The sequence below is a fragment of the Mytilus edulis genome, chromosome 11, assembly GCF_963676685.1.
Source record: "Mytilus edulis chromosome 11, xbMytEdul2.2, whole genome shotgun sequence".
NCBI classification, from domain to species: Eukaryota; Metazoa; Mollusca; class Bivalvia; order Mytilida; family Mytilidae; genus Mytilus; species Mytilus edulis.
The window spans coordinates 50,084,311-50,103,721 of record NC_092354.1 but is presented as its reverse complement, the minus strand read 5'-3'; the positions used below and the strand labels follow the sequence as shown (position 1 = coordinate 50,103,721).

The 19,411-nt window shown below is 32.3% G+C and overlaps 1 protein-coding gene across 2 annotated transcripts in view; it reads right to left on the bottom strand.

The window, feature by feature from the left end:
- Positions 1–241: 241 nt before the first annotated feature.
- Positions 242–19,411, bottom strand: part of LOC139495748 (fibropellin-1-like) — a 31,493-nt gene continuing 12,323 nt past the window's right edge. Inside the window, exons 9-25 of one of the 2 annotated variants that reach the window (XM_071284117.1) lie at positions 18,274–18,381; positions 16,853–16,960; positions 16,054–16,161; positions 15,666–15,773; positions 15,320–15,427; positions 14,278–14,385; positions 12,224–12,331; positions 11,446–11,553; positions 11,067–11,180; positions 8,874–8,981; positions 8,233–8,346; positions 7,320–7,436; positions 5,160–5,255; positions 3,833–3,937; positions 3,524–3,625; positions 821–940; positions 242–348 (exon numbers count right to left, since the gene is read on the bottom strand). In XM_071284117.1, the coding sequence (XP_071140218.1) occupies positions 329–348; positions 821–940; positions 3,524–3,625; positions 3,833–3,937; positions 5,160–5,255; positions 7,320–7,436; positions 8,233–8,346; positions 8,874–8,981; positions 11,067–11,180; positions 11,446–11,553; positions 12,224–12,331; positions 14,278–14,385; positions 15,320–15,427; positions 15,666–15,773; positions 16,054–16,161; positions 16,853–16,960; positions 18,274–18,381 (1,760 nt within the window). In that variant the 3' untranslated portion in view covers positions 242–328. The remainder of the gene's footprint in view (positions 349–820; positions 941–3,523; positions 3,626–3,832; positions 3,938–5,159; positions 5,256–7,319; positions 7,437–8,232; positions 8,347–8,873; positions 8,982–11,066; positions 11,181–11,445; positions 11,554–12,223; positions 12,332–14,277; positions 14,386–15,319; positions 15,428–15,665; positions 15,774–16,053; positions 16,162–16,852; positions 16,961–18,273; positions 18,382–19,411) is intronic. The other variant, XM_071284118.1, reaches the window with a different exon arrangement.

Sequence of the window (19,411 nt, the reverse complement as noted above, 5' to 3'; positions counted from 1 at the left end):
CTTTCAACATGTTTGGTCTTGAGCGTTCTTGATGACGGTAAATTAAGAAAAACGCTTCAAAAGCACAACATGAACACAGTGTTATTTGAGGAATTGTTATCGCCTATAAACAATCAAACAATCAGCAGTGCTAACCACGTGAAATTGTTGTGAAGTATCAATATTTCATTGAAAAAAATATATATAATTAAAAGAGTAACTTTCGATTTACGTTGCCTATTTTGAAATAAAAAAAAATATATTTGATATTTGCAATCTTTATTTGTTATATACATTGTACTGTATACTATTGTCAACTTTTCTGATATCGCTTCAGTTTGTTATTTGTTCACACACTTGTCTTTAACCCTACAAAAAGAAACAAATAAATGATATATGACCAATGCATCTAAAAATTTCCAACCAACAATATATCCCCGTTCACTTCATTTTGTTTGAGCTTTGATAATATAAAATAAATGATTATACATCGATTTTCGATCCAGATCTATTGTTCTGATGAGTGTTTTGTAGACCAAAACTCGCGTTTGGACCACAAAATTGTAATTCTTTCATCTTTGATGCGTTCATTTCTTATGATTATGACTTTTATTCGTTGTGTAGTCTATCTTATTATAATAAAGGTTTTTTTCTTACTTGAGTGTACATGTATTTTTGTTCCATTATTTATACATAAGATAATTTATAAACATCGATTAATGGAGTTTCTGATTACTGTCAGAAATTAGAAATAATCCAAATAATTTAGACGATAGTTTTCATTGCTGGTGAATCGTGTAATATATGTAAATTTATCTATGGCACATAAATTTACTTACACTGGCTATGGAACAATCTACTCCAATAAACCCAGTTTTGCAATTACATGACCAAATACGATTGAAACTCTGGCAGGTACCATCATTCATACATGGCATTGAATCACAAACAAACTCTAACACTGAAACAAAATGAATAATATATATTCTGACGATAGATACATTGTAAATTATTATCATTCTGATATAAAAGATCATTGCTGTAGTACTTACATGACTTAAGATGATGTTTATTTAAGTTGGTCCTTGTTTTAGGATTAAACAACGGTTTGTCTAGATAAACCATTGATTAAGACAAAATGTTTGAATTTTAAACTGACACATGATAAAAAATGGTTGATTTTATATATAGTGCAAAACTTCTAAGTGGACTATTTATAAATATATATGGAATATGTTGTTATCATGAGCAAAATTGCCTTTACAAAAACGATATAAAAATTACAGCACATACTAAGAAGTTAATACATAAATAAAAAAGAAAACCATGTTTCATAATAAAACTTGTTAAAGAATATCGAGATATTTTAAAAGAATTGTTCAAGAAAAGGATATTTTGTACACATTTTGACCCTATTGTCATTTTTCAACACAATGACGTTGTAGCCTGTGAACAATACTAATTAAAAGCTGTTTCACCAACAGTCTTAACTTTTAATGAACTGTTTTTTTTAAATTGACAAGAAGACCAGAAAAGGAAATGATTTATGTTTATAAAATGGAAAATTAATCCAATATGATAATAACATACAGAAACAAACAATTGATTGAAATAACATTTCTCTAATTCTATGGAAATTTATCCCTTTCCGAACCCATTGTATAAAAAAATCAACAGATCAGTGGATGATTTTATGGGTTATGACCTTTTTAGCTAACTGGATGATTCAAAATATGCTATAATAGGTGTTAATGAAATTGACAACTTCGTGCAATGTGAAAGGCACCCGAAGAGGGTTTTCGATTAACAAAACAAGACAATGTTTTTAATCATTAGAGAAACAGATTCTTACATAGTTACTCGTGGATTATCGGATTTATCCAATCTCGATAGTTAAATTATAAATTTTAAAGTCCTCGCCGGGGCGGCTCGGACTTTAGAATTGATAATTTAACTATCTCGATTGGATTAATCCGATAATCCACTGGTACCAATGTAAGAATCTATATATATATTGTAGGTATAAATGAACGATGAATCTAAAGAAAAAAGTAAAATCACCAAAAAAAATCGCCGGAATCTTAACTGAAATTAGTTTGCGTCGTTAATTACATAATGTTTTTTGTAATTGAATAAAATCGGACATTAACTTGACTTATATGTCATTTAGACTACGTTTTGTGTTCGACAACATGTAGATGTGTTCTTCCGACTCCGTCTAGATAACCAAACATGACACAACGCACTACCAGATAATTGTACATTGAATGTGATTTATTGAATAAGTTGAAACATAGTTTTGAATTCATATAGTTGATACAATGTGATGTATTTCACAAATCTATATTTTAAGGTAGATATCATGTAAGAAATAATTCAGTTGATACAGACAAATGTATTTCATAAATCGATGTTTCGAGGTAATTTATGTATACAAGTAAGCAAATATTATTCTGAATAATAGGGATGTTCTGGTACCTAATAGAAAACACTGGCCGTTTTTTGCACAACTTTTTTTGAACTTTTGGTCCTCGGTGCGGTTCTATTTGTACTTGTTTTGGCTTTTAAACTTTTTTATCTGGGCGTCACTAGTTAGTCTCGTGTGGACAAAACGCACTTCTAACGCAATACATTTAAAACCTGGTGCCTTTTGTCAGCTATTATTCTTGTGTTTCTTTGTCAATTGTGTTCTCCTATTTATTTGTATTGTAGTCCTGTAAGGTTGTGATGTCATAGTAATGCTATATTTAACATTGCCATAAAAGAGGGAGGTTTTGGCATGCCCCAAAACCAGGTTCAATCCACCGTTTTGTCTTTAAAAAATGTCCTATACCAAGTCAGGAATATGGTTATTGTTATATAATAGTTTGTTTCTATTAGTGTTACATTGTAATGTTGTGTTTCTTTTGTGTCGTTTGTTTCCTCTTATGTTTGAGTTTGAATTCACATTATTAAAATACGTGTCACGGTACTTTTCTATCCCAAATTCATGTATTTAGTTTGATGTTATATTTGTTATTCTCATCGGATTTTGTCTAATGCTTAGTTCGTTTCTGTGTGTGTTACATTTTAATGTTGTGTCGTCTTTTTTATATTTAAGACGTTTCCCGCGGTTTTAGTTTGTGACCCAAATTTGTATTTTTCTCTATCCATTTATGAGTTTTGAACATCGGTATACTACTGTTTCCTTTATTATGCATATATGACACAGGTGTGCTCTTCTTTTACCCACAACACGGACTTTCAAGTTTCTCATGGATATTATATGTAAAAAAGGCCCCGATTACATGAAAACCGTTTGACATGCTTGAGACTACAAATCATTCGAAGGACAAAGCATGCAAATATTTAAGAGAAGAGCGATTACCTAATTAAATTTCATGTTGTCATTCTACTCCCGTTTATTACTTATCGCGATCTGTGTTGCATATAACTATACTATTTTTACATGTATTACACAAAATCTGTTGATTTGTTTGATCTTTAAGTCTCTAGTCTGAATAGTGTTTCTAATAATTATAATATATTGCTTATGTATACCTACTTTCACACCTATCTCCTATAAAACGATCAGCACAGTTACATGATCCCAAGATACATGTCCCACCGTTTTCACAAGTAATACCAGTACACATATCAACAGAATCTGGAAACATTTATGTATATGATATGGATTGAATAGTAACAGTTATGTCAAACATTTTTGTTATAGTATTCTTGGAAATACAAGTTTCTAAGAAATATTATTTAAGAAAAGTATCTGACCGTAGTATTTGATATATATTCCTTATACTTTTGTTATTTATTTCAAATTAAAGGCCAATAATTACTATATATGCTTATGTATACACACCTTCACACATAGTTCCAGAAAAACCAGAAGCACAGAGACACATTCCGTCCTCACATGTTCCGCCGTTTGAACAAGTTATAGTTTCACATGGGTCAATTACAGGATCTGTATGCAAAATATATCTTAATGTATTGATACTCATAATACTTGAGGAATAATGGTTTGTCATTGTAAGACGAGAAAAAAAATTGCTGGCACCTATTATAATGCACAAGTTCATTTACTGTGCATCAGATAGAGCAAATTTAGTTAAAACCAGAATAAAAGAACCATCTTTACATTCATGGTACATAATCGTTTTAAAAAAAGAGCATGGTAATTTAATATTCAACTTAATTTGATTTAAAGTCCATTCCATTTTTTTTCTTTTAGTATGTTCTTGTCTTTATAAAAACATCATATACTTTAAAAATGTAAAGTGCAGTTAACAATAAAAGGAAACTGATACTCAAACTCAATACTCAATAATTTGAGCCAGTATAATGAAGGTAAAATGAGGTAAAATATTCAAAGAAATAAATGTTAATATGCATATAAAACTAAGTGAATCTTCTATGTAATTGTAGAAAATAACTAATTTTTGTATAAAGTATAAACGATCCCACTCATACTTGAGTGATACGGGTTAATCAGCAAGCTATATATTAAGTATTCAAAACTACTGTGTTTACTACTAAAAATATGATAAACATCGTTATAAGTACAGTGTAACCTGCTTAATCCGACACCTGGGCATTCCAACGTCATTCTTTAACCGACACATTTACATGGTCCCAATGTGTGTTTATCCTTGCAGAAAAAAAACTTGAGTATTCCGACACACTGATTAAGCGGACATTACTCTCTGGTCTCCCAGTGTGTCGGATAACACAGGTAACACTGTATATATAAAAAGAAGATGTGGTATGATTGCCAATGAGACAACTATCCACAAAAGACCAAAATGACACAAACATTAACAACTATAGGTCACTGTACGGACTTCAACAATGAACAAAGGCCCATACCGCATAGTCAGCTATAAAATGCCCCGATAAGACAATGTAAAACAATTCAAACGAAAAAACTAACGTCCTCATTTATGTAAAAAAATGAACAAAAAACTAATATGTAATACATAAACAAACGACAACCAATGAATTACAGGCTCCTGACTTGGGACAGGCACATACATAAATAATGTGGCGGGGTTAAACATGTTAGCTAGATCCCAACCCTTCCCTAACCTGGGACAGTGGTATAACAGTACAACATAAGAACGAACTATAAAAATCAGTTGAAACAGGATTAACTCATTAGATAGACAAAAAATATATATACTACTTACCCTCACACGTAGATCCGGTAACATTTGGTGGACATACACACGTTCCGTTTTCACATGTTCCATTCATACAATCAATGAGATTGCATGGATCCTCAACTATTGAATACAATTAAACAAGATGTTCATATGTGTATATACACAGGTGTATTACATTTGTATTGTATCAGGTGTACATGTGTACTATATTACATAGTAGTTATCAAAAGTACCAGGATTATAATTTTATACGCCAGACGCGCGTTTCGTCTACATAAAACTCACCAGTGACGCTCAGATCAAAATAGTTAAAAAGCCAAATAAATACAAAGTTGAAGAGCATTGAGGACCCAAAATTCCAAAACGTTGTGCCAAATACGGCTAAGGTAATCTACTCTTGGGGTAGGAAAACCCTTAGTTAATCGAAAAATTCAAAGTTTTGTAAACAGAAAATTTATAAAATTGACCATATAATTGATATTCATGTCAACACCGAAGTGCTGACTACTGTGCTGGTGATACCCTCGGGGACGAAACGTCCACAAACAGTGGCATCGACCCAGTGGTGTAAATAGTTATCAAAAGTACCAGGATTATAATTTTATACGCCAGACGCGCGTTTCGTCTACATAAGACTCATCAGTGACGCTCAGATCAAAATAGTTAAAAAGCCAAATAAATACAAAGTTGAAGAGCATTGAGGACACAAAATTCCAAAACGTTGTGCCAAATACGGCTAAGGTAATCTACTCCTGGGGTAGGAAAATCCTTAGTTAATCGAAAAATTCAAAGTTTTGTAAACAGAAAATTTATAAAATTGACCATATAATTGATATTCATGTCAACACCGAAGTGTTGACTACTGTGCTGGTGATACCCTCGGGGACGAAACGTCCACCAGCAGGTCATGATATAAAAGAATAAGATAAACGAATCATGACTATCTCATTTAACTTTTTTTCAACACATTTATGTTTTATGTATACAATTGAGAATGGAAATGGGGAATGTGTCAAAGAGACAAGTACCAAAATCATAGATCGAAAGTAAACTGATAAACAAGAGTACACAATACACAACATAGAAAGCTATCAATGGTATCAATTAGGCGTAGACCAGTACATATTATTTTTTATTTTCTATTTCTTTTTATTTTTTTGTTGGTGTTGGAGGTAATGGGTATGTACATGATGTACTTTGGCTAAATCTAATTATGAACAGAGACAACTATAAATGTGATCCAGAAGGTAAATCAAATATTTGATTTCTTGAACTTAGTTCCGAATTTTATTGAACTAAAAATGTGTTAATAATGTAATTAGAGACAATGATTTTTCCAACTATCATGAATGGATCTCCATGTATTGATTTGGAGAAGTTTGATAGTTCTTAAAAAATGTCACAATTACGTTTGGTAAAAAACTCAACTGTAGGCTTTCGAAAATTATTGTTTGATTGGTTGTTTGTTGATAAACAGTCAGCTGCAATTAAACTCATATTGTTCAGAAAGAACACATTTACAATTAAATAATATTAGTGGGCCCTAAAATTAATGCCGTCCAATATGAAGAAGTATATGGATAAATATTTGACCATCCAGCAAAACTGTCCGCGTCTTTGGCAAGGGTTTTAAAGACGATCGGACGAAGACTTGATTAGATTATATCTATCTAATCTAAGCCCTAATTACGCGTGGAGTGATTTCGGAAATGAATAGTCTGGACGGGTTACAACTGTAAAAATATTGTCGATGGCATGATTAAATCAATATCTGTTTTAAACTGCATGTGATCATTTGACTTTTATCAATGGGATCACAAGTGATTTTAGTTTAGAGTACACTACACCATATCGAGTTTATCTCAAGTGAACATGGCCTTCATATACTAACATACAACTACTGTAAATATTTATAGGAAAAGTCGATTATCAGGAGTTAAGAAAGTATCATGAGTCAATCTACAATTGCAATCTACTATCATAATACGTGGGCTTTTGAGTTACATGATCAGATATAACATTGTGTGTCAATAATGGACATTACACGACAGTTGCATCAGCAGAATACAAGTAGTGTAGGCATTTTGTTAATGAATTACGTTCCGTTTTATATAAACCTGTTTCAGAACACGAAGAACATTTATTTAATATAATGTTTATGTAACACGTCTTAATATGACTTACTTTGGCATTCATCACCAGTAAAATTGTCAGGGCACCAGCAAACTTTGTTCCACTTTCCATCATGATAACATGTTCCATTATTTAGACATGGATTTGGATCACACGGATTCAACAAGACTGATTATAAAATAATAAATATATAAAAAGTTTATATTTAGGAAGCCTTATGCCAACATGAATATTCGTTTTTCAAGATATAGCGTCAAATAACTTCATCGCAAGTTTGACGGTTTGGACAACGACCAACTCTCGCAAACATGTTTAACCTCATCAAATTATGAAGGTACATGCCCGACGTAGGCAGCAAGTAACATTTGGTGGTTGCTGTTTGTTGCTGTATATAATATTTTTATCGTTTATTGTTTTGTATATACACCAAGCGGTTAGTTTTATGGTTTAAACTAATTAACAGTTGTCCTGTGTATTGCATAGCTTGTTTTGTGGTGTACTAGCTCATTGGTGAAGGCCATATAGGTACATGCAGTTGATTGTTTCTTTGGCTGAGAGTTGTAAAATATACCATACATGTAGATTGCTGTATAACTAGCTGTATTGTATATATTTGGTGGAAGGATTATATTTATCTTGATAAAACAGTAGACAACTTTAGTTTTAGTTTTTAGAACTACATGCCTGTAGATCTATGTCTCCCTCAAAGATTAAGGCTAAATTTTCGATTTTCAATTATGATTTGTTTTATTTCTTTGTTTGACTACAATTAACGCTTACATCTTGGCATCCTTTCATTTGAATTGTGTATATCCGTCAGGTGGATCAAAAACCAATATTCGATCGTAAAAAGTGTACAAAAAAGAACATATAATCAATAAAGAACACATCAATAGTGTAGGAAAAAGTGGAATCTGTAATATGAGTAGAACAATGCCTTTCTGTTAATCAGTTTTAAACTTACTTTCACAGAAATCACCTGCAAACGGATGAACACAGATGCACTTAATTTCCCATAGGTTACGGTAGCAGGCTCCTCCATTTTGACAAGGATTTGAATCACATGGGTCGATAGCCGCTAGAAATATTATTGTTTAATTAATAAAAACAGAACCATATACACAACGTCATTTTAATGTTTAATTGATAATATATATATGTTGTATCCTGTTTACCAAGGCTTAAGACATTGAAACCTCTTTCCAACTACAGTTCAAACCTAAAAGGGACAAGCAGCACTGATACATTTGGCGCATCGGAACATGATGTGTGAAGACATAGAACGAGTTTCGTTTCGTCAGTAGCTTTTAATAAAAACACATGCTCTTCAAAGTAATGATAATCAGATGTTAACAAAAATAAAGAGAACAACTGTGCCTTTCTATGAAAAAACAATCTAATAATAGAGAAACGGGATTTAAAAAGAATAATACTTTATAATCTTAACGTTGTGATGTAGAATACCTAAGTAGGTAAACCAATTTTTAGATGATATATTCAGTGTTATGAGAATCTCTTGTTAGTTTATTATAATTTGTACCGTTGTTAAATGCAATAAGCTTTAGGTGTTTATCTTATGTTCTAGTCATATACAAAATAACCTACTTTGACATCTCGGTCCACCGTAGCCTTTTGGACATTGACATTGGGCTTTTTCCCATAAGTCGAGTGTACAAGTGCCGCCATTTTCGCATGGATTAGGATCACATGCGTCTGAAAATAAAAACAACAGTGATCAAATTATTGGCAAATACTGAACTTAAAATAAATCATCTGAATAATGCATTAAAGTGATATGATTTTGTAGACATGTAGGAAGTTTTATGAATATTACAAAAAGTTATTCCCCAAAAACTAGACCTATCGTTTTACATAACAAGTTTGCATAGTAAATCTCCACGTGAGTACAGTTCTTCATACACTGTGATAACTAAAACAATATGTATGACATTAGACAAATCGTTTCTTCAAATGAAAGGTTTAATCGGTATGTTCGTGTAGATCTGCTTGCACTTACATTGTTGATTTACACATTTTTAAGAACAAAAAATTAAATGTTTCGAGTTTCTGATGATTTTTTTGTGTCTGTAATGCTCTGATAAATATACAAAATGAAGATTAAAAATAAAACATTGATGACATCAATTGTTGTGTAATACTCTATGTTGTCCTCAGTTAGAAATAAAAAACCAAACAATTAACGTGTGCTTTATTGCTAAATTCATCCGTAGTAAAGCTCGTCTTAAATTCCTGTCATATTGAAGCAAAAATATATACAACGTCCATCCCGTTACGCGTATCTAAAATTTAATTTCAAAACCAATAAACAAAATGAAAAGATGGTACTACTGACCGATGCCCCGTTTATTTGCAACAAAAAGTGTAATTGAAGGGCTCGTGATACTGTTATGCTTAATAGAACAATTGCAGATGCACTTTTATTGAATATGTTCACGTACATGTGTTACAATTCAATTCTGAATATAATCCCGAAACCAAATTAACTGAGGACAAAATTGTGTTTGTTTCATTGATAGTAACCCTAACTAATGACCTTTTGCATTTGTTTATTGCAAATTTGTAGTTTTATTTTCCTTTCCCACATGTCAAATACCTCTAAATTGTATTTCAATCGAACAAGATAAAACTCATCCTTACTTTAAGAACTATACATGTACACATTGATTTTTGTACCTATTTACTACGAAATCAGTTAGCCTTTTCACCTTCGTAGATATTTCATGTGCAAAGTGTAATAATGCGAAAATGTTGAATATCCAAGTAAAAGCTCAGAAACCGTTTAGTTTCGACACAAGAATGAAATATCGTATGGACAATCGTTTCTTTTTATGATAATGTTATAGTATTGTAATCATTACAACTGGACGTTAGGCAAATAATTATCATACAATATAAATGTGCTATTTATAACTTATCACTTCTAACATGATGGGCATTTTCAATCAAACGCTTCTAAGGCGATTTAAAAAAAAATTGTTGAGTTTGACTGTCCCTCTGGTATCGGTTGTCCCTCTTTCATAGATCACACATGTTTTAATTCAAATATTGGGGTTTGGTTTTTGATTAATTAATGCATTAACTATTTTGCTTGACCTTCTGTCATAATCTGTACATTTTCTGTTCATACATTTTGAAACAGCCTTGGTGGTCTTGTTTTGACTTGTTTGCCTCGAGTGCAGGAGGTTGTGGGTTTGACCCTCGGCCAGGTCGAACTAAAGACTTTAAAATTGGTTATTGCTGCTTCTCCGCTGAGTCGCAGCATTAAGGAGTAAGAACAAAGACTGGTTGGCTCGGAGTCAGAATAATGTGTTCGGGTAAAGTGACATGTCTTCCTGTGGACTTGTGAGCTAGCACGTATATTATCCGACTCAGAGTGTTGGTCTAGTACAAAACAGGGTAAAAAGTCATATAACATTAAGATCTTCTTCTGAATATGCATAAACATTTGCCTCTGGACGTTAAGCAGCCATCCATCACATCAACATCATCCTACATTTTGATATCATATGGATATAAATCACGTATAACAAGGTTGAGCTCATTTTTACACCAAATGCAAGGTGAAACATTTTTTAAAACTTATGATCCACAGATTGTCTGTTGAAAGGCAATTAAAATCGTTCTTTGATCTATAATTGTTTACTCTTACTATGTATACAACACGAAGCAGATTAGTTTACAACTGTAATACTGTTATAAAACGCGTAATGTTCTAACAAAACATTATATTTAATCTTTCACTAGCAGTTCTCAATCATAAGTCATATTTGTACTTACTGTCACAGTTTGGTCCTCCATAGTTCAATGGACATGAACAAGTGTAACCAGTTGTTGTAGGTGTACAAGTACCACCATGTTTACAAGGGTGGGAATCGCAAGGATTCGTCTGGTCTATTCATAAATCAGAAAATAATGAAATGTAATCAAAAGTAATAGGTATTTACTATCATGTATGTACCTTTGAGTTTAATTAAAGTACTGACTAAAACAATTGTCGTACTTGTAAGGTCAAAAGCAGAAGAATTATTTAGACCCCATATTATTTTTGTTAATAACGATTACAATATTACAAGGTTCTAAACTTATATTAGGAATATGTGGTCAACCTACGACATTGGAATTCCAAGGATAATAATGACTTTTTAATACTACTTACCGCAGTTATATCCTGAATAACCTGGTTGGCATGAGCAAGTATAGCTTCCAGTACTAGTGGGATAACACGTTCCATGTGCACAAGGAGTATTACTACATGGGTCTTGATCTAAATAGTACATTATGTGTTCCATCAATGAAAAATGAGAATGGTTTGGGAACAAATGTGTAAATCTAGTACATAAGATATAATAGGTAGTTATGGAGAACTAATTTCTAAAAAAAAAATAATCATGGAGTGCGTATAATTAGGAAATTGCAAGTTCGTGATTTTGCCATGTTTTACATACTAGGAAAAATGTAAGTTGATGAACATTTAAATTCGTGTTTTTTTCTGTACAGATAAAATCCACGATAGTAGATATCCAATGAATGAAAATGAATATACAGTTCTTCTTCGTGTACTTCGTGTACTTACAGCAGTTATTTCCTTAATAATATTATTGATAGGAACAAGTGTAGCGGCCAGTTCTACTTGTATACCATACCATGTTCCATCTACACATGGTGGCTGCATTGGTCTTGATACATTAGATTCATTATGTGCTCCATTACTTCCAATAGTGAACAGTTTGGAAAATCAATACATTTAGAAAGCAATTTCTAAAATATGCCAGTAAGGAGAACTACTATCTTAAATAACAGATTTCATGGAGTCCTTAACACTTGGAAATTTCAGTTTCGTAGTTTTGCCATGATGTGCACATAATCCACATAATCCATGACATTTGATACCCTTCGAACAGAAATGAATAAACAATACTATATCATCAACTTACCGCAGTTATTTCCTGAATAACCTGTTTGGCATGAACAAGTGTAGCTACCAGTACTGGTGGGATAACAAGTTCCATGATCACATGGATGGTGGCTGCATGGGTCTTGATCTAACAAATACATAATGTGTTACCTTCTTGTCTATCATTTTTACTAATGTGTTATGTCTGTTTGTGTTTGTTGATACATATGACGATGCTCTGTACTTGTGCATCCCGTGATTGTTCTATGATAACTGATGTATTTGTGTTTTTTTATTTATGCTAATGTGCTTTGTCTATATAGATAGACGAATATGTGGTATGAGAGCCAATGAGACAACTCTCTATTCAAGCCATAATTAAGAATAGTAAACCCTTATAGGCCAAGATACAGTCTTCATTACGGATCATTTGATCACACCGAACAGAAAGCTATAAAGGGCCTTTTGGGGTTTCCTTGTTACATATGACGTGGATCTGTACTTATACATCTTGTAATTAGGTAATTGTGCTAAATATTTGTATTATTGTCTTTCATTTTTGCTTATGTGCTTTGTTTAAATGCCTTCTGGTGTTTCTTTGTTACATATTTGTTTGTTTTTATAGTAATCAATGGTATAACACAATGGTGAATGCTGTTCACTTGTTTTTGAAATTTTTACCTATCTTGTCTGTTTGGTTTGTTCACATATAGTTGTCAATATAATCGAATTCGATGCGACTGTTCAAGTGAGAGGTTTAGCTAGCTATAAAATCAGGTTCAATCCACAATGTTGTTCATACGAAAATGTCTGTATCAAGTCATGAGTATGACAGTTGTTATCCATTCGTTTGATGTATTTGAATTTTGATTTAGCCAACTGAGTATGAACTTTCCGTTTTGAATTTTACTCGTGATACTGAATTTTTTGGATTTTATTTTTTTCTATAATTGGAAATAAAGAATGTTTTGAGAAATTAAGAAAACTGTTTCGATAGAATTGTTAGAATATGTCTATAGGGAAAATCAATTTTGAAAATAACAACTTTATAGAGTGTGTAATGCTTGCCATCTCGTAATTTTGTCGTGACCAGCTACATTATTTATGTATGTGCCTATCCCAAGTCAGGGGCCTGTAATTCAGTGGTTGTCATTTGTTTATGTGTTAAATATTTGTTTTTCGTTCATTTTTTTATATAAATAAGTCCGCAGTTTTCTCGTTTTAATTGTTTTATATTGTCATATCGGGGCCTTTTATAGCTGACTATGCGGTATGGGCTTTGCTCACTGTATAAATCCTGTATAATCTGATAAATAGGTGTATAAAGCAGAAATTATTAGTTTGCATTTGCAAAGGAAAAGTGAATAAACTAAAATACCGAAATCAAAACGTAGAATTCGTACGTAAATGGCAAAATCAAACACATCAAAGGAAAGGCTAACAATTGTCATATTCCTGACTTCAAGAGACAATAGTTAACTGATGTTCTTATTTACTGTACATTATGTAAAAGTTTATTAATTTGTGGGAACTAAGACAAGGAAACAACTAACCAACTATCCTTACAAAACAATTTAATTTGGGTTTGGTTCATCGTTTCTCCCCTTCACTGTATAAATCCTGTATAATCTGATAAATAGGTGTATAAAGCAAACATTATTAGTTTGCATTTGCAAAGGAAAAGTGAATAAACTAAAATACCGAACTCAAAACGTAGAATTAGTACGTAAATGGCAAAATCAAACACATCAAAGGAAAGGCTAACAATTGTCATATTCCTGACTTCAAGCGACAATAATTAACTGATGTTCTTATTTAGTGTACATTAGGTATCGTTCATTAATTTGTGGGAACTAAGACAAGGAAACAACTAACCAACTATCCTTACAAAACAATTTAATTTGGGTTTGGTTCATCGTTTCTCCCCTTTATAAATTTATCGTTTACAAAGATGGTTACTTTCGTTCACTGCATACATTTCTGTACCTTTTTTATATATCAGTTTACTCAGGTGAAAATAACACTCAAAACGAGGTTATTTAATATGTTGATATGTGCACATAAATAAAACAAAAATTGTGATCGACAACTTACCACAGTGTGTTCCAGAATAACCAGTATGACAAGAACAGGTATAATCGCCATTACCATTATTGTAGCAAGTTCCATGTACACATGGATTTACGCTGCATGGGTTTTTATCTAACAATGAAAGATGTATTCTATTTACAAATCATTGATACTTGTTTTGTACAATACAATTATGTTTGCTATGCATCTTTCTTGTTATAAAAAAGACACACACCACATTGTTTTATTTACAGAAATGTTTTAAATATAACAATTCATAGTGCACGCTTAATTGAATCCTTCTATGAGCAATTTGTTTTATAAATGAGTCTTTTTTTTCTGATTCGAAAATTATGCACACTTCTATATCTTTTGTTAATATAAATTGATTTGCAATGTTAATTAAATAGAGACAACATATATATGGAAGTCATTTAGGAGAGGCGCAAGATACCAGAGGGACATTCAAACTCATTATAAGTCAAAAGACATTAGACCAACGAACAAACAATAGTTCACAAAACACGACAAAGAAAAATTAGGATCGAGCAAAAAGAACCTCAACAATAACAAGATAATCATTTTGAAAAAAAATGGACAACACCATGGTCAAAACGAAAATTCCACAACACTACAGAGAAAACAACACGGATTAATAAAAAAAAACCTCCCAAGATAGCTGTCATGTAGAGTACTCAGGAACGGTAAGTAGTTCCTGTTTTTTTACGTGACAGACCTCATACTGCTAGTTGTAATTACACACTTGATTCTAAGGCTCATTCTTGGTATCTCAAATGCGAGTAAAAGAGATAAGAATTTAACTTATGACAGCTAACATATAACTTGACTCGGAAAACCGAATACTTTCTACCCACTCAGTATCACGAGTGTACCGTCTAAAAAAAATTTGTTCAGCTTTTTCCCCTTTCATCAATTTACCTTTTTAAACTAGGTTCAGAAGTTAGAATGGCTACGTCCCAATATACCTGTATGACTCAAATATATCAAACATTGAATAATTGTGTACACTTAAAATACTCATTAAAAACATATTAGGACAACTTACCACAATTTGTTCCCGAATAACCAATATGGCATGTACATGTGTAACCGCTATTACCACTGGTGGTGCAAGTCCCGTGTTCGCATGGATTTACGCTGCATGGGTTTGTATCTAACAAAGGATAATATATTTCATTTACAAAATATTGGTATTTGTAATGTGAAATTATTGCGACCATTAATATCTTACGCAATCATGTTTGTTATGCATCTTTTCTACAAGTAAAACAAAATGCACACACCACATTTGTCACGTTTACCATTAAAATGATTAGATGAAAAAGTACAACTGATTTCCAATCATAAACACTTAAAATGTCAGCTACAAGCAACGCTTAAGATCAACTTACCACAATTTGTTCCCGAATAACCAATATGGCATGTACATGTGTAACCGCCACTACCACTGGTGGTGCAAGTCCCGTGTTGACATGGATTGTTGCTGCATGGGTTTTGATCTAAAAACGTATGATGTATACTCTATTTACAAATCATCGGTACTTGTTTCGTGAAATAATTGCTACCATCGATATCTTATATAATTATGTTTGATATGCATCTGTCTTACTCGTAATACAAATGACACACATCCAATTGTTTTCTTATGGAGCTGATGCATATATTAGATTTCTACCTGGCAGGCTTAACAACAAAGAGATAACATGACAAAAACCATACGATTTAAAATCATTAATACTTAAGGTATCAACCACAAAAAAATACTTCAAATCAACTTACCACAATTTGTTCCATAATAACCAGTGTTGCAAGTACAGGTGTATCCGCCAGTTCCACTGCTTACGCAAGTTCCTTGGACGCATGGATTTACGTTGCATGGGTTTTCATCTAAAGATGTATAAATAAGGAAAATAACCACGTATTTGTAGTTATTTTGAGTATTTATTGTTATTGCCGATATCTTCACTAATCTTGTTTGCAAAGAGTCATATAAAAGATAACTAGCTGTCAAACCTGGTTAAGTCCACAATTTTCAACATTAGGAAATGGCTCTACGAAGTCATGAACTTGACTGTTGTTTTCTAATCGTTTGATGTATTTGAGTTTTTGATTTTGCAATTTGATAATGGTCTTTTTGTTTTGAATTTTCCTTGGGGTTCGTTTTTTTTGTCTTGATAATTTTCTTTTAATTGACAATAAGAGTAACACAAACAGTTTTAATACCGACTATCATTTGTGTTCCATTTGAATCTGATATTTGTCATCGCTTTATTTACTAATTACAATATCGATTGATACATTAACATTTGCAACTGTTGTTCGTACGTAGTGGAGGTATTTCAGATATGACATTTCAATAAGGCACGTTAACATTGAAAGCTTCAGAAGAAAGACAAATAGATTGCACGTCAGCATTGGTCAACACTTTACAGTTTTTTTTTCATACAACTAAATGTGTTATAAATTGCAAATTTACAAACGGAGTGACTAATCCAGCTATTCAGCAGTACTTCTATGATGAATTGTCTTTGTTAATTAGTCAACAAATATTATTACCATTGTAATCAATATTACTTACCACAGTTTGTCCCTAAATATCCGGTGTAGCAAGAACAAGTATAACCACTCCCGGTGTTTTTACAAGATCCATGTGCACAAGGACTAGAGCTGCAATAATCATAGCTATCTGTAATAAAAAAAAAATCACATATAGTAGACGATACCAACATAACTACATGTGTAAGGTATAGTTATATAAGTTCATTTAAAATTCAAATAAAGAAAATATGAACCACCTGCGGACCGCAACAATTTAAAAGAGGTAGATTTGTTTATTTATTAACCAAAGCCAACATTTGCACACACTGCATTGTTTTCAGGTGTCTTACAATCCAGACCAGAAAAAACATTCAAAACAAAAAATTGGGCAGGAAACGCTGATGAAAACGGATAAGCTTTAAATAATTTTCAATGCGTGCTACGTGTCTCTCTTTAAGTGAATTGCAGATATTCTACTCTTAAAATAAAAGATGTGAAATAATAATTTCTCTTTTTTATATGTTAAGAATGTTATTTTGATAGATGATTCCTTAATTGTATATTGTACTGTTTGAAAAATCCCTGCATCAAAATGAATTGTAAACTACTTACTTTAATCCATGATCGGCTATAAAAAGCCCCGACATGATAAATGTAAAATAATTCAAGCAATAAAACAAACGGCCTAATGTTTAACAAATCAATTAATGAGGGGGGAAATGACATATATGAACCAACGACAACCACAGATCTACATGATCCTTGCTTTTAACAGGCACAAACGAATGGAGCGGGGTTGGTCATGTTTTGAGCGTTCAATCACCCCTAACCTGGTACAGTGGTGTTATAACACAACATAAGAACAACATGTTGTAGGGCTGTTTGAAATTATCAGTATGTTGTCATTTTCGGGAAATTTATTTGAGATGTATCGCTAAGAATTATATACAGTGTGAAACAATCATAAATCAGAACAAAAATATATATATATTGATTAATATAATTCATAACGACGTTGTAAAATATGTCTTTCAATTTTAAAGTAAGTAATTCCTTACTTAATCTCCCATAGTATTAAAAATAAATGAAATTAATCTGAAAATAAAGGGCAAACTTCATTTTCACAAAATAAAAGGACAATCATTCGTTTGACAAAAAAAAAGGATCACCCTATGCTGACAGCATAAAAGGTGAAAGATAAATGCAAACTTCAAGTAAAAGCAAAATAAAATAGATATGGTGTCACTGTCAACGACTTTGAACAACTATTGGTCACCTAACATGGTACTAAGTATTGAGCATCGACCAACCAATAGCATAAGCTATAAACGACCCAGGTGAATATGTGTAAAAAGCGTAGCTAATATATGCCACTTATATAGATATCATAGCTTAATTTGACCTCTCCTTGTAACAAAAGACATTGCGGTAATACATTTCCTTGATATCTTCCAAACTCACCACAATCTGACCCTGAATATCCAGAATGACAAGAACAACTGTATCCACTGCCAGTGTTTGAACAAGATCCATGTGAACAAGGATTAGGGGTGCAGTAGTCATATGTATCTGTAATAAACAAGTTTACACTACTTTGTGGTTACTTTATTCTGTAAATGGTCATTGTGCATATACATTTTTAACTTTTGGTCGAACGTGTTAGTCAAAGAAAATATTGTCGTTTAAATTGTTCCAATACAGAAATACAAACATGCTAAATAACGGCGTCCGTTTTATTTACGGGGGTGTTAAAGCAAATGTCTTATAAAGATAGATGTCCATGCGCTTATATAGCTGTTGCTGCCCTTTTGGGTCAAATGCTAAATGTGTTTCGTTCTTTAATAAATTGCATCTTTCAAGTTGCAATAACACAACATCGTGTGCTTTTCAATCTGGTTGGCCCACTAAGCCCACTATTATATTCAATGTTTATATTTCCTCGGCTTTCGTATGCACGAAGTATCAAATTCATAATTTATATATAACATTACACGATTTTGCTGAGAAGAGCAACAAAAACGTTAAAAACGTTATAACGAATTCTGAAAGAGTGGCGAAATATTCCAAAGGGACATTCAAACTTATGTGTAAAAAAAAACTGACAATGCCATGTGACTTACGTACAAATGTAAACAATACTAACGATTAGAACATGTTGTAATTTTGTTTTTAAAAGATTCCGAAACTTTGTCATATATATCACTAGATGTACGTAAAGGAAACTATATTAAATCAAGTCAATCCAAACTAATAGTTCTATTTTGTGCTGATTCAAACTAAACGTTAAGAAAACATTAATGGGTGGCAATTGCGAATGGTGAACCATATGGTCCCTTAAATTTTGGAGTCTGTTTGATTGAGCGGGCTATATAAAAACGTAGCAATGTACAGTCGGTTTTGGTGGGTTCAGTCAGGTGTCTAGTAATGGATTATTGACACACTCGCTGCGCTTTAAAAAAAACTTGCAAAAGCTGCCAAGGGTCTTGCAGTTGAAAAGCTAAATTTATCCTCCTCTTTTATTTCTTCTCTTTCCTGTGCAGTCTTATGTATGGCCTTTTTTTCCCAGTCAGTTTAATTTGCAGAACTTGTCTATTTTCTC